Source organism: Lissotriton helveticus, chromosome 9 (assembly GCF_964261635.1).
Source record: "Lissotriton helveticus chromosome 9, aLisHel1.1, whole genome shotgun sequence".
NCBI lineage: Eukaryota > Metazoa > Chordata > Amphibia > Caudata > Salamandridae > Lissotriton > Lissotriton helveticus.
The window spans coordinates 275,173,267-275,190,126 of NC_136070.1; the positions used below are offsets into that span (position 1 = coordinate 275,173,267).

At 42.9% G+C, this 16,860-nt stretch overlaps 1 protein-coding gene across 1 annotated transcript in view; it reads right to left on the minus strand.

Moving 5' to 3' along the window:
• Positions 1–16,860, minus strand: part of SPTLC2 (serine palmitoyltransferase long chain base subunit 2) — a 340,212-nt gene that overhangs the window by 199,532 nt on the left and 123,820 nt on the right. The window contains exon 3 of the mRNA XM_078659973.1: positions 655–809. Coding sequence (XP_078516099.1) covers positions 655–809 — 155 coding nt within the window. The remainder of the gene's footprint in view (positions 1–654; positions 810–16,860) is intronic.

Consider the following 16,860-nt stretch of genomic DNA (forward strand, 5'->3'; position numbering starts at 1 on the left):
AGGAGGGCTATTAAGAAGGGGCAAGTTTAAAGGAGGGCTAAATAGAGAGGGGCTGGGCATTTAATGAAGGGGGTTCGATGAGAAGGAGTAATCTAAGGAAATGGAGCAGAAAGAAAGGGACTAGTCAAAGGATGGGGGTAAAACGTGAATCCCCTCTTGAACACTGCATGACAGTGTTTGTTTGGCAGAGTTCTGGAGGAATCAGTGTGCGATTCAGATAGAATTGCTTGGGTGAGGGGAAGCCTCACTCTGTAGGAGGATTGCAAGAAGAGACCAGATGAAGTGAGAAGGCTACAAGAGTAGTCTAGCTCAGGAAGGAGTAGGGTGAGGAAAGTGGCAAACGGGTTAGAGCAATACCAGTGTTATAACAAGATAAACAGTCTAACGTCACCATGCCAAGGGATGTGGGGTTCAGTGAAATGGCAATATGCCTACATCACCAACATTCTTTACACCAGCTGTAGGTGAAACAGGCAGTTGAAGGAAAGGTGGAGTTAGTCGTGCAAGGGATAGCTGGTCAGTAGAAAGGTCACAACAGTAGAAAGGCCAAATAATCAAGGGAGAGGAGAGAGGCATCCAAATCAACTATTCACTTCTGGAATTTGTTAATTTATCATCAACAGATGTCACTTGCTTAAAGTTACTTGCACTCACGTGAATGTCCAGTTGTAGTCTGTTGTGTATCGATCCAAAATGTCCATCTTTGCCCCCGGCACACTCACCAAAGGTCTGTTCCAGTTATCACGGATGCGCATATAGAGGTTCCGCGTGTAGAAGTTCTCAAAGTCTTGATATAAAGAAACAAAGTCCTAAAAAACAAGGAGAAATGGCTGGCCATGAAAAATGGTACTGTGCAAGTTGCCATCCTGGTTTGCAGAAAAAAAGCAACATGGATATCAAGATCACAGGTTTTGGATTTGTCAAGTAATCTTATAACTCCAAGAGTATGGCATCTCATGTGCTTTGTGGCATACATCCACAAGTTGTTTTTAAACACCCTCCACATCACAAGATATTAAGGACTTGAAAGTCTTCACTGTAAAAGCTATAAAACTGTTTTTAAGTCCACAAGTCTTAAGTATAGGAGAATGAAATCTAGAACACTACTGTAACAAAAACATTAACCACTTGGACTCAGGAAAAACTGGCAAATGCTGGCTTTTGAAGAGTCCACCGATGACGATGGCTACAGCAGATTTAAAAGAGGTCTTACATGGTCTCTAAGATCTAGCCCTTTTACACACTCCACAAACTGTACACTCAAATATTTCACAGATCCTGGTCTCATAACAGCACATCTATAATGAGCACATTTAAACCCTACCTTAGATCCTGTGCTATGAGAGCAATCCAAAAAGCACACACTTTTCTACAATTCCACAAACTGTTTTCTATTAAAAGCTAGAGCAAAAAGGATAATTTCTCGAGTGCATCAATGCGTCCCAAAGTGCCCTAAATCGGAGCCCAAGTCCTCACTAGAACGACAGCATAGGAATCCAACGAGAGCAACCATTTATTCTACTTTACTTGTCAATTCTAATTAAGGTGAGCTAGGATGGATGAGAGCAAGGAAATGGGGTAGGCATGGTGTGCAGAAATCCTACTCCTCTAACCTCAACATATTTGCCCATAAGGAGTCATGTGCTAGCCTTTATGAAATGGCCCAGAGCACACCACAAACTCAAGTTTAATAATCTTAAGATTCATTTGACCTGGGGACATTGAATCTCCCATAGTTTGAATGCTAATACCTAGCGTGACAACTGAGGCATCTCTCAAGGTGGCTGGAGAAAACACCAAACCTAGAGAAAGTTCACTCGCTAGTTGTCACCCAGAACACTGATTTGGATCTATGGTTAAGGCTGCTGAGATCCACAGAACATAATCCCCATTTGGTTACATTAATGTCCTAGATATATGCTTAGGCAATAAAGGGGGAAGGGATCAGTTCCTAGTGAAGGTTAGGAACTGGGGTTTTCCATACTTCCATAAACTGTGTAGGGAGGCAAGTGCAGCCGGATCAGTGCAAGGGGTATGTTACATAGTGGAAAAACTTTAAGGGAATAGTTTCTGGATAGTGAAGGTGCCTCAACATTGATCTGGGAAGGGAATGGGTCAGTTCTGGATCTTTAAGAAAAACAAAAGCAGGCTGCCTTGCCTGGGAGGAGGTCCGGAGTGTACCACCCGAATCACCCACATTGTGGGATCTCTTAATTTACAAAGGGTAGTTAACCTATTTCTTCTTTTTATGAAGTGCTCATTCAGGACGGCCCAAAAACACCACTACCTATCCATGCGAAATGGTAGGAAAAAAAGACTAAGCTAAAGGATACCAAAATAAAAAATAGACTTGTTTAATCATAAAAAGGTAGCCAGAAACGAGGGGGTTAAGTGTCACCCAATTCAAGATACTTTATAAAGCCTACTTTACAGCAGTAACACTAGGTAAAAATCAAATTGACAAGGTGACTTACTTACCCCCCACCCCCTGCCCCCCCACTTCCACTGGAGAGTGCTGACTTTTCCCATCGGAACTGACCATGTCCAATATTGTAGAATACTGGAACCAGGCGATGAATGCTCTGAGAAGCGTTGTAGGAACCACAGTTACTTTTTCCTTTAAACACTGTATTCTGGAACTGTCTACAACACAGATCCAAGAAGGGAAAACAATTTTTTTTAATTTGTGGCCCTTTTTGCTCAAAGGCATGTGATGATACACTGGCAGGCTCTCTCCTTGGCTCGTTGAAATAGGCAGCGAGAGAACGGCCATACGAGTTTCCTCTACCAATAACCAAAGTGAGAATGGACAAGAGTCTCCAGAAAGTCCTCGGAGACTAATGTGAATAGCGTAGGAGACACGGCAATCATAAGGACTTAATGAATAGACTGGTGAACCAAATGAGAAACGATATGAGGGAATCTGGACCTCTAACATGTGTACTGATGTGTCCCTGTACAGACTCTCCCATTAAACTGATAGCTAAAAATTACTGCTGATTTTGTATATGTATGTTTGATGCTCCGATACCCTTAAAATGGTATTGACTTTTTTAGTTTTGAGAACTTTAAAAAAATGCCCTACTTGAATTGATAGTGGGAAATGAAAGTGACTGTGCCCTGTTGAAACTCCCACCCACGTTCATATCTTGTGAGCCCATAGGTAAATGCTGCCATTAGACAGATACAGCTGGAAAGGTCTGAATGTATTGTACTGCAGTTACATTTGTACATCTTTTAATACCTCGGACGTGACCCTGGAGTTTTTTAGGAGACATGTGGCACACTATGGTGAAGATGTTGCTTGGCTGGGCAAAGCGTTTAATCACAGAGTGGTGTACAGTGGTGTTTGTTATTGTATGCGTGGAGTAGTAGAGTTCAGTTCTTCTGTGGCGGCTACTGTGTTGCCACAAGTATGCCCAAAGAAAAATGAAACAACCAGTAAGAAAAGCATATTATGTGTACCCAGGAGAGGTAATAGGTTCCCTTTCTTGGGTGGATATGAGCAACAGAGGAGAAGTAGAAAGAAATGCACTGGATACATGCAACTACGGGCCGCTTAGAAGCAGCCAAAGGAATGCGATGGATATAGACAGCCATGGCACATGTACTTTGAGGTCGCCCCAGAGCTACAGAAAAGCAACCCCCCAGAATGCCTGGTTTCATGCAGTGAGTATATAGGTTTCATGGGGTCCACCCAGAAGAGACAGGATGGACCATGCACAGTGAGACTCTGGAAGACATAGGAATAATGGAGTTGCTGGGAGGATACTGCAGTTGGTGGAGCATAAATATTAGGTTATATAAAGTGAGAGAGAGGTAAGGTTAGGGGAGGATGGGTGGGGGAGCTGGAGTTCTGGCCCTAGATCATACCTGGTCCAAACAGAAACACACCTTAGGAGGATGCATTTAACCTCACAAGCCTTTACTTCAACTCCATGGAAGAAATTAAATGGATCGTCGTAATGTGTTGTTGTGAAGTCAACCACAGAAAGTAGGGAGGGGGTGGGGGGGGTCAAAGCACAAAGAACTAAGTTAAGTATCTGGGAGGGAGAGTTGAACAGCCAGGTACTGGAATCTGCTTGGAAGAATGAAGAGACCAATAAATAAACAGTAAACACAAACTTGGAAAGAAAAAAAGCAAACAAATGCTCTGGTTCTCACCTATCCTGATTCCCACACTTGTGAGAGGCTTGACAGAAGCATACATTCGTTTACCAGCATTCAACATGATTATGTATTACTCTAGTCCGGGACCAACAATGAGGCTGTCATTAAAAGCCAATATCCTACGGCTAAGGATTAACTAGACGGAGACATGGGACTTCTGCGATGAACGCCAAGAACACCCACAAGACACAGTCACAGACGTTAATCTGCAAGGACTCATGCAGCAGAGCTATAACGTTCTGTATGGCAAAGGTCCACACACACCCCAGGACATCTAAGTTCTGATTCGTGAAGCGCTGCGGACACTCTGCCCTGCCTAGAACCAGCTGAAGCGATCCAGGCGCTAGGATGCAAGCACATTCTTAAGATTACAGTCCGGTCACATGTGGCTCTCCTGTTTGTCACATGTTTGGCATCACACACGGCTCAGCAGCATGATCAATGGTTCAGATAATGCTACACTGCCTTTTTATGTGCTCTGCTGGGATTCCAGACTCAGGGGCGTGTTTTAAGGCAACTTAGGAAAGCGGTTTGTCCAGGGCTTTAAAAGAGCACGGCATTCTCATTCTTTAGGATACAATGCCAATTTTTTGTGGGCAAGTAGAAAATGGGCATTGCTGGAGTTCTTGGCAGCTTTTACCTCGTTCCTGAATTTACTATATCAGTCGTTGCCAGCTCTGACGACAGAACACAAGTAAAAACATTATTCCTGCACCATAAAGTCCCATTTAAAACTGCTATGACCAACACTCGTCCGTTTTTATGCCGGTTGCTTTCAAGAGGCCACTCCGATTTTAGTCAGACCAGTAGGTCGGTTTTCCTATGAAAAGGAGAAAGGGCCAGATGTACGACCATTTTTTGCAGTCGCAAACAAGTAATTGGCCCGTTTACGACTGCAAAATAGGTCTGTGTAATGTACAAACCCTATTTTGCGAGTCAGTCACCCATTACCAACTCACAAAATAGTGTTTGTGACTCAATATAAAGAAGGGGCGTGCCAAGGGCGTCCCTTCCTAATAGCAAGTCGCACTTCTATGTACGATTGTTTTGCAACTGCGGTCGCAAAACACTCACAGTTTTCCACCTATTTCAAAAAGGTGTTAAGCCACTCGCAAAACCCTTCCCCTTTGTGAATGGCAGTGAAAATATTTTTTTAAGAGCAGGCAGTGGTCCGATCTTAAAAAATGAAACAAACGTTTCATTTTTCTTTATTGAATGCATCGCGGTTTCCTTTAAAGTAAACAGTCTGCCTTTTTTTTTAAAAACTGCTTTATTTAAAAAGCAGTCACAGATATGGTGGTCTGCTGACCCCAGCAGGCCACCATTCCTGTGGGTACTGGCCATTCCCAATGGGGTCGCAAATTGCGACCTGCCTCATGAATATTAATGAGGCAGGTAATTTGCGACCCCATTGGGAATCGCAAACAGTGTTGGCGACACTGTTGTACATTCCAATTTACAACTTGCAAAATAGAAGGGTCGTATATCTGGCCCAAAGAGTAGTCTTCTGCTGAAAGGTTTCTTGCTCACCTCTGTGGTTCCTGTGGGGATGGCCAATGCAGAGTGGGCTGTTGAGCTGTCCCACAAATCACAGCGCAGGTTTGTCTGATTAGCTATATTAGACTTGGTGGCTCGTTAAGGACACATGCACTAGATTGCAGAGGGATCATCATAAAATGGTTAATTTAAGAGCAGGTAGGAGAAACATTTAGAAGTGTTTGACTGCTAGAATATAGGAGTCTGATCACAGGGTGAAAACGAACCCAAAATAAGCATTGGCAATGCCTATAGCTCTGGCTTACAAATGAAGGTCTTCAAGTAGTTATTGGGTTTCGACACTCAAGTGATCTTACATGCAGACTCTCACTTATAGTTGCACTCATGCACCCATTAATCTACCCACTGACTCACTCTTGCATTCACCCACTTACACAAATTACAATATAAAACACATCAAACTCAAAAACATATATTCAAGATAAATAGAATGAATTCAAGTAGAATAAAGAAAACAAGTGATCACCTAAATGTAGCGGGCAGATGCTTGCAATAACAAAATTCAACAGAGCAGCGGGTGCCCATTATGCATTGGCATTATACATAGTGTATTCTTTTAATGCTGCAGCATGACATGGGCAATACTATTCCATGATGGTCGCCTGGTTTAGAGGTAGGGTCGCAAGGGATGCGGCTGTCTGAGATGAAATAGGCATCAAGCACAAGGCTCGTTAGCGCCGTCCGGCATCAATTGGTTGCTCAATAAAATGAAAAGGAGGTGGAAAATAAAAGGGGACCTACAAAAGAAGAAAATGGAATAATAAAGGATTGGTGAACCAAACCTAGCACAGAAGGGCAGTCAAGCTCAGGTGGATGGGAACTTGCGTTCTGAAAAAATGCAATCACTTAACGGCAAGAGATACAATCGCTAACGAGGGCTGGCATGACTGGAAGGAGTGTAAATGACAAACAGACAGACCAATGCAGAAAAGTGCTGAACTAAAGCCCCACTGATGTACATATTATATAAAATATAGGATTGGCTTGACTCCATAACAAACACAGGCCTACTGCAGCGCCTTGAGACCCTCCAGGTGAGTAGTGCGCTATACAAATGTTCTGATTGATTGATTGATTGAGCCTTAGCTGTTAACTATCATCCATTCAGTTATAAAATTACAAATATATACAAGAGTAGATATATTTCCCTCATTGCAAAGCTATTGTCTCACATATGGTGTGCGAAGGCTCTGCTGTCAGTGGTGTTTGAAGGAAGTGAAAGGCATAGTTCCAACCCCTTACCCCACCCTTTACTTTGTCATATGGCAGAAGACCAGGAGGAGGATCCGGCAAATCTGCACCCACAGTTTTGACAGAACGCTACATTAAGCATTTCGCAGCACAACCTCTCCCCTTGGTCTGGGACTTAGGCCTAGTTTTGGCTTCTCTACAGGACACTCCCTTTGGGAGAGAGTTCCATCCATCATCTCTCACTTCGTCACGGTCATGTTAAAGAGGTGATTAAATGATTTGGCCTCCTTGTTAACCCTGTTCCCCCCTACATCAGAATCATCCAGAACTGCACGAGTCTCAGTTTAAGGGCAAAATAGTTCTACAAGGTGGAGGAGGAGCCTGTGCTCTCAGTATTCATTCGAAAGTCTATCTCCTCTGAAGAGAATCAAAATGTCCTGGGCTTGGGGCGGGGGTATTAGTATGCTTTGACAAAATAAAAGTAGTCAATGCAAGAAACATCCTGCCAACATTAGTACAGAAGCAACAATATTAACAGCATGGAGTGAGCAACAGTAAAGTTGTAGACCGTGTATTGTCCATGGAGGAAATTGGGCGCGCTGAACGGGAGTTAAACTGGATGGGAGTAGGTACCTTTCCTCAAACTCAAATTCCTGTTTTCTATCTAGAACTTTACATTAAAAAAATGAGTTTCCTTAACATCCTGCTCCAGAAACGCAAATTGGAGAAACTATCATACAGAATCCCATTGTGACCATGATAGAAAATGTAATATAAAGGAGTAGAATGTATTATTCTTACTATGAAGTCAACAATCCGAAGACTTCAAAACAGCAAATGATCCTTGGTTTCTGAAATCTAGCTCTGGCTATTTCAGAAGCTCTTTTCATCACATTCTCGTGATGTATGGGTTCACTCTTTCTGGGAGATGGTAATGCACATCTAAAGGTCCATGCCAAGGCATGGCAATGGGATCCACTTTTGCATCAGTGTCAAGGGTGAAAGGTGTAATGGAGTGGGTGTAGGTGATTTTAAAATACAGTGCTTTTTCCGATTGCCTCTCTCTGCCTCCTGTAATGGAAGTCGGTTAGAGCCGGCAAGGCTGAGGCAATCGGATTTTGGACCAAAACACTGATTCCATCTCCATTATAGGCTGGCATACAGTGTTCTACCCCATTTTTAAACCATACCAACCTAGGAGCAAGAATAAAATTGTTTAGGCCCACTAGCACGGTATTTTTAAATCACCTACACCCACTCCATTACACTTTGCCCCACACATAGTCTTCACAATAAAAGTGCTCCTACGTAGTTCGCAAGTCGTAGCACGCCCCAGTTCGTAGAGAGCTGGGATGGCCCCAATGATGAAGCATGTCACCGTGGGGCAACCCCGGTGAGTGAAGGGACTCAAGAAAGAAATTTTTCTTTCTTTTGGGCTTTGTCTGACCACATTGGCCGGTAGCCCTGTCACAAGCTAGGTCTCAGAACCCAATACCTTGGGCTCAGTTTTTCATGATAAGAACAACAACATATAGTTTTTCCTCCTTCGGGTAAGTGTAAGTGGGTGTAGAGGGGCAAAGTAGTAAAGTATACGTGTACTCGCATATGAGTATTCAATCAGTAAAAAAGTTAACTGCCAAGACTTAAACCTGGAGCTCTCATCGTGGAAGCTGGGAGGGAGCTTAAGCTTGCGAGCAGCAAAGGAAGACATATTTAACTAAGTTTTAAGTACGGTTTGACTGACTTGCTTCTTGTCAGGCACGAATGTCCACCCATTAATGTTTAGTGAACCTGTGTACAGTTGGTCATTTAGCAGCTTTACAGATGTCGGTAAGCAGAATGTTGTTTAGGATAGCCATAGCACTCCCCTTTTGATAGCACATAGAAAAGAAACTCACACGTACAAAATGATGGCTGGCATTGAAGGAAACAAAGAATTAATTAGTTGATCATTGTGATTCTTCATTAAATTTTTTTCCTTTTTTTAAATTAGTCATACGATTATGCATTGATTAAATGTAACGCAGCATACAGGGAATAGAAACACATGTATAGCCACTTATGTACAGGACAGACATTGACACAAAATACAAAGGCAAAAAAAAAAAAAGTCAACACCTTTTTTGTGATCATAAAGTTACAGTGAATGTCTTTCAATTATCTTTTTTTTTAAAATAATATAAAAAATGTAAGACCCAATTTGGTATTTATCAAAGACGCTTGGCTCTCTACCCTCACCCAGTGAACAAGTTAGGAACCTGGGGGTATGGATTGACTCTAAAATCTCACTCGAGTACCACACTAGACTTGTTGTGGGCACTTGTTTTGGCATTCTACGAGGCCTCAGAAAGACCCTGGACCTAACACCTACAACAGCTAGGAAATCCTTAGTCCATGCCTTGGTTACTTCGAGGCTGGATTATGGCAATGCCCTCTATTTGGGGCCAAATGGGAGGTGCATCCAGAGGCTTCAGCGCATTCAGAATGCGGCAGCCTGTCTGGTGTTGATGCTGCCTAAGAAAGCTCCCCCCAAGAAAGCTCTGGAGACACTACACTGGCTGTCAGTTAAATAACGTGTGCAGTTCAAAGCCCTATGTGTCAGTCACCGGATCATACAGGGGAAAGGGCCCAGTTACCTTCTGAATTTGCTAACCCCTTACAATCTGACCCGGCAATCAAGATCCAGAGGGGCGTGCCAAGTGAAGGTCCCTAAGATCAGAAGAGCGAGAATGGGAGGGCGTTTGTTCGCTTTCTGGCAGCCCAACTATGGAACAGATTACCCCGTACGCTCCGGTTGGAAGCCTCAGAGCTGGTCTTTCGTAAAGAGCTGAAAACCCACTTATTCCTCAGGGGGTAGGTTAGAGAGGTCACTTTGGGAAATGGGTGATAGGACGACACGGGAGGCAGTGGTGGGCTGATACTTTAGCGCGGGGACACACTGGTCAGTGTAACCAGGTGCTTTATAAGCTCAGTTACATACATACATGAAAGTACAGGTTAATTATTCTAAGTATTTGCCCGCATGCCCTTCAAATTAAGGATTATGCCAGGGATAAGTGGCTGTGTAATTTTAGAAAGCACATTGGTCTCCTATTAGTCTTTTCAAATTATCTCTCAGTGATTTCCCATTGCCATGTATTTTCCCTTGGTAGAAATGTTGACGCGTTTCAACCACAATTGATTTAAAGTTCTCCTCAGGCTTAGGTACTAGTCTGGCCTTAAAAACTGACAAAAGCATCCAACTCCATATCGAGTGAAGGTGCATGGATATACTGGAACACCCTGGGGGCACCAGATGCTGGAGGAATTCAATTATTTGTTCCGATGAGAAGTATGATCTTTCCAGGATACCAGAGATGTTTATAGTTTCTTTAAGTGAGTACCAAGTCGTTCGGCTTCATGTTAGCAGTCGGCTAACTAATATGCCTACATTTCCGCTTGCTACAGAGATTGGTGGTCTTGACTAATGCTGTGTCGGCGTGGTGAAATACTTGGTGATGCGATGTGGAATTCAAGACAGTTGTTGTCGGTGATGAGAGAAAGCAGACATTGATAAAAAGTTATATTAACAAAAAAAATAGCCTGTTTAGTCCCCAAACAGGTGTTGAGTGAAGCGGAGCGGTGCCGAAGGCCACTGCTTTAAGGCAGAAGATCCCTTGTTCTGGGGGACTCTTGACTTTCTATGCCTATTTCCACAGTATCCATGTCTGGAATATCTTTTAGTGGTTTGCTTTTTGGGAAAGGAATGATGTGACAGGCGCTCAAAGACAGCAGTACATGCTATCTTTGCTGCTGCCTGTGTTTTTTCGCCATCTGTATTGGATGGAGCCCACCTGTGTCCTGAAGATATCCCTTCAGTGAAAAAGGCATAGCAATGTGGTGCTGTTAGAATTCCTGGCAGAGGACAGACGCTTTTAGCTGCGTCGGAGGTAAAGGATTGATATTGGCATCTGAAATGATCGTGTCATCTAGGATTTTTTTTTGCCTCTCTTTATAAATGCATGGAAGCCCCATTGCCACCCGCTTACCACAATATCAATTTCCTTGCTCTCCTCACCGCCTCACCACCCTCTTATATATATACACACACACACACACAACAAGGGAGTCAAGAAGAATATGCCCACAAAGTGGAAGAAATCTTGTGGTGTAACCTTATATTTATTTCTTTATCACCAGCAGTCTGACAACATGAATGTTCACTGGAAGCTTGACATTTTTGGCCAAGTACTTCAAAATGTGCTTAGGCAGAAGCAATTTTTGGACAGACTGCTCATTGTTTTTTTGACAGTGTTTCTAGAAGTACTTTCTCTTATGCCACACAGAGTTAAGCCATGCGGTAATCCGGCACTCTATCAGTGCTTGTCACTGTCATCATTAGGCATCCCAGATCAGACAGAAGCTGAGGAAGGAAACAGGAGTGTGCTGGTAGCGGTGAGGGTTATCAAAGCTTTTTCTTTGCGATGGGGAAAAGTCCAGAGTTCCTACGAAATTGCATCTTCAAAGTCAAAACAGTGGTATTAGACATGGGATTGTACAGCTGGTGGAGAATGGGCTAGTATGTGGCCAAAGACTAGAAAATATAGATCTTCCTTTGCCATACATCAGGTTGATCTCCTTGTTCTTCATAAGGAAGGCAATCGCTAAGGGGCCTGCTTGGTGTGGGCCTCGAGATTGTCTTTAGAGTATATCTCTGTTCAGAGGCAGGCCCCTCAAACTTTCTCATCAGTACCCCCTTACTTCAGTACCAGTGCAGAGCATTATCAATGCATCTCAAAATAATGATTCAATACCAGTATTGAAACCAGCATACCGTTTGGCCCATGTGCGCATAATCCTGGCTGGCAGCATGCTGTGCTGCAGAGGCTAAATGATGCATATGCAGTTCTACTGATGCACTACAATCAGGACTCCTCACAGTACATGCCATCTTGCTCTCAGAAGAAGTCAAACTACATCTAGAAACAGTAGAAAAAGAAACAGAAGTCTTCAGTCCCTGAATCTTGAGCTGGAGAAAGATCCCGCCCACTGCATGGCTTTGGAGAGAGTGCATCCCACCCTTAAGTTCACCCTGCAAGATGTAGAGTTTTTATACTCATCTCGGCACACACAGCAATCATGCGTGTGAGCCGAGGCCTTTCTTTTTTTAAGACATGAGTGAGTCTAAGAGGGGGTCTGAGAGTCTTAGGAGGAACACTAAACACATCCTCCCTTAAATGACTGGCTGTCACCTCGCAGAGTTGTAGAGAACTGAAAGTGATGGCAGCGATATTGATTTTGGTAAGTTGGGCAAACCTGGTTAAGGGTCGCCTAGTATGAAGGGCCTCCCAGCATCTCTAAATTTTTTCAATTAGTCTGGTGTTTGGAGACGGTTATGATTGATCTAGATTTCTGGTGGCTGGAGGGACTGTGCCATTCTCTGCTGATTCAGAGAGTCGCTAATTTGTGAGTCCGATTGTTTGACGTCATGCTATCACACATTCTCCCAGCGGAAGCAGATTGTCGCAGCGGACTGTATAAACAGCCATGAGCGCTTGTACCCTTGCCTGCACTATAAACTCGGTGAATAAATACTGTATCGTGCCCATCTTTGAGTAGCGCAGAGTAATAGACAATTAACTGACAACCAAACAACGAACAATAAAACCACTAGCCCTCTACGTTCCCATTACCATTGAACACAACTTCTTTACTTATTCGATTTAATTACTTTTACTGTAGTCCAGTTCAGATTTAAAGTTTAGCAGTATGCATTAAAGCATAAACGGTAATAAGAGCATGCTACCAGGGAAGCAAACCTGAAAATGAAATTGAATTAAGCTAGTTGCTATAATCCCCATGCTTTAATCAAAAGAACAGGGAAATTGCTTGGGCAAAGCCAATCCAATCACGCAGGTATCCAATCTTCTAGCACCAGAAGGTAGTCCACAATCAGCATGTGTCTGCCATTTGATATATAGAAACCATGAAAACAACAAGCTCTCGACCAAGAATGTTGGCCAAAACAGGACATGACAGGAAAGATCCTAGAGTACCTCACAAACTAAGTGCAGTACTAAATGCAGCAACTGTCAACATTAACGTCAAAGAACTGAACCTTCAAAGGGGAATGACCAGAAGGGAGAAGTGAAGCGGCTTCTCCAACCGTAACTCTCATTGAAGCCTCACTTCCTCGGGGCCTTTCTGCAAGTGAGGACTTACAACAATTGTTTAGTCAGGTTCTTTAGCATCACAATCTAAACCAAAAGTACCATCACTAAATAAATAACAGATTACTATTTAAAAAATGATCTACAACAGTATCCCTGACTTAAGTACCTCCAACTCAACTCAAGATGTCATCTGCAATTCTGAGAGAGTACAAGCAGCACTGAACCCTATTCACCCACCAGATTATGCCTCGACTAGACATTACAAAGTTTGCTCAATCATTGACTGCATTTTCAAATCTGTGAACATTTACCAGCACTCAACGTTTCACAACCTGAGCTACTGCTAACAATATACCAACTGCCGAAATTCATAAGACACCTGCGGAAGCAACAAATTACATTCCCATGCCTTGTTTAGTTCTCAGTCAACTTTAGAAGTAGAGGTTCTTATTATCTTGCTAATATATTCTCACCTGAATTTAAAGGTGCTGAGAATCCAACTAGCAACAACAACTCATTTCAAATGAATAAGGAGGAAGATTTGGACAAGGTGGATGCTCGTCTTTCCTTCCATATTGCCCACTTTACTACCACTCGGCTCTTAGATAGAACCCTGCGTAAGTCCCCCACATGATGAAAATGACCTCAATAAACAAAATCATGTGATATCGCAAACTCCACCAACTCATCAGATCCTCACCAAAATGAGAGCAATGTGCAAAACCTTAAATAGAACAGCAGGGACTCCAACCACAAAGACACTGAAGTAAGAGTCCCAAATGGGATCCTGTAGAAAACATTGATAAACCATAGATAAAAGAATGCAGGCGATAGAAGAGGTAGTACGAATAACATTGAAAAACTAACTGGCCCACTTTAAATGAACCCTGCAACTACTCAGCAAACTTAGCTAAACTTGCAGAAGTACCAGAGGCGATACAATCAATACTAATGGACTGCAAGAGAGTGTTATAATTGATGGGTCTGGTTCACTAAGATAAGCTACAAGCAAGATAGGCAAATCTGAATGAAAAACACTCCATAATAACTTACTTCAGATAGAACCAAATGCAACAGGAAATAACCTCTAAGACGGACACTGATGGTGCCAAAAGGGTGATAAGTACGCAAGATATAGTAACAGGAAGAGCTCCCAAAAAAATGAATAAGTAGTGGTTGTGTAAACATTTTTTTTTTAAATCACGTAAGAAAGAAAAAAAACAGCAAAAGAGAGACCAATCCAAAAACTAGATGATACTCTCATATCCCAGTCCACAGCAAGGTAAGGAAATTGCGGCCAGGATGTGTATCTTTAGAAGCACCTTAGTTTTAGGCATACAGGCTATGCTTTGGGTAACGGACGTTTTCACTAATAATGGGCGTTGGTCACTTTTAATTCTTCCTTCAACTTTCACGTCAATAACAAGGCACCAGGAGTCTAGATTTAATAATGTATAATTGATCAAACTAGCATGATTATAAGACCTGAAAGGTTTGTTTGCAAGTATACTGGATGGAGTGCAGACATTGAGGGAATGTAAAGCGCTAGATGCAACCAGACTGCTTCATTTTTGGCCAGGCTTTGTTTTCCTATGCTCCTATATTATGAGAGTGGGGATCCCCCGTAAAGGTTCTTAATTTTATAGTTTGTTCTCTAATCATAGGAGTGGTTCTACATCTCATTCAGTTTTCAAACCCATGTGCTGCCAGTTCCTGTCTTGCTTAGTTAATACACAGCTCTGCGTCTTTTGACAGGGCCACTCTAGCACTAGTGCTTTGTGGGGAAAGGTAGACATGCACAATGTTAAAGAGACCATGTGTGAGTATTTTACCTTAGATGTTGAATATTATTGTTCATTTTTAGGTCTGATTGGGCTTTTACTGAGACGCTTGCCGGGGCCCAATAGTTAGTCCTTCTTTTGGTCTTCCCTTTCTTTGTTTGATCACCTGAGCACTATATCCATCTAATGAAATCACTTCTGTGGCTCAGAAGCTACATATGTTATAAAAAAAATGTATGTCAATGGGTTGCAGTGATTTAGTAAAAATATTATTGGGATCCACCACTGCAATTGCACATTATGTTGTAGTGCAATTATTATTACTTTTTTTCAGTGATGGCCAGTGGTCTTGTGGAATTCTCAGATCATAAGACCAATATTTTAGTGTAGTCGGCTCCAATGTAGGTTTTTCTGTCCCTTGAAAACGTTGTTCCCCTACACAAGCCACATTCGGGCCTTGGGAGCCTCCATTATTAGCTGGTTGTTGGGACTAATGAGTTCACCAGGATCGACTAAGTGGGGAGACCTATAAGATTTTAGTCCCTATGGTTTCTTGAACCAGTTGGAGTTCACCAGATATGGGTATGCTTTGAGCATGACTTGTCATATATTAACCCAGGGTTCGTATTCAAAATGTTTTTGTTGTCTGGGTTAGCATGCAAACAGCTGCTCAGGGTCTGTGTAATAACCCGAAGTTGGGAATGTAACTAAAATCACCCCTCGATGGTCTAGAAAAGACCTCTCAAAACTGCGCTGGTTAAACCATACTTCTCAAACACTAAATAAAATAAGATGCGCCACATATTCGGAGAACTCTGAGCTAATGAATAGAAAGAGCCTGGCAAAATAATCAAAAGGCAATATTGGGATCAGCTTCTGGGCAAGTGTAACAAAAGGAGGCAGCCTGTTAACATAGATCTTGAGAACCAAGGCCGAAGCTCCCATGAAACGCCCCCATCTTACAGGAGGCCCAAAAGACATTGTATATTAAGTTTACACTGGGTGCATTGCCAGTCTTGGCATATACAAAACAAGCACTGCCCGAGCCAAAGTGTGAGTTGCAGTGGAACACGGCTTAAAGTAAAATAAAAAAAGCAGATTGAATCAGCACTTTTCCCCCCTCCCGTTAAGGCATGTTGCAAAGCAGTCAATGCTGCAGTGCAATATTTGTAAAAACATTGCAGGAAGCTTGTGGGGCAAGGAACACGAATGAGGATGGGGGGTGGTTAACCAAACAACAGACAGAAGGAGGAGGGTGGGGTGTTGGGGAACCAATCAACAGCCAGCAAGAGGAGAGAGGGAGAAGAAACAACATAAGGAGCATGGCAAGGGTGGGGTAGAGAGCTTGGAGACACATGCATTCTCTAGGAGTGTATGTAAAAAATATTTTTTTAAAGAAGTACCAGAAGGAGAGTGTGCCCTGTGGAGGGACATTGGTCGCAGACAGGTAAGTAGCTGTACTTGTCCCATGCTCCACAGAAGGGACGAACACAAAGCTCCAGGAAGAAAGGAGGACCAATATGAAGAAAGGAAGGAAACAACAGTGAAGTGGAAGCCATGGGTGCCCTTTAGTAGTTGCTTCTCCCAATTATCCTCAGCACCCAACCTGTGGACCACGTGCTTTAGGTGTGCTGCCATATAATATAGTTAAATATGGGGAACCTCTAGGCCCCCCCACCCCCAGGTCCACCTAAGAGTAGGCAACCCCACACGCTTCCGTTTATTACCCCAAACAGGCCTATCACAAGGCTGTCAATGGTGCGGAAATCATGTGTAATCGCATAGATTGCGCCCTGGAGCACGTAGAGGATTCTTGGCTGCAAGATCCTTTTTGTGAGGGCTAGTCTATCCATAAGGGACAGGGGTAAGTCCCACCAAAAACAGACATAGGCTAACATCTGGTTTTTACCCGTTTAAGAAGATACCACACTGTTAGATGTTCAATGAACTATGAGGTACAGATCTAAATGAGGACTCCCCTCGGGGGATTTGTTGCTATTGTTAAAGGA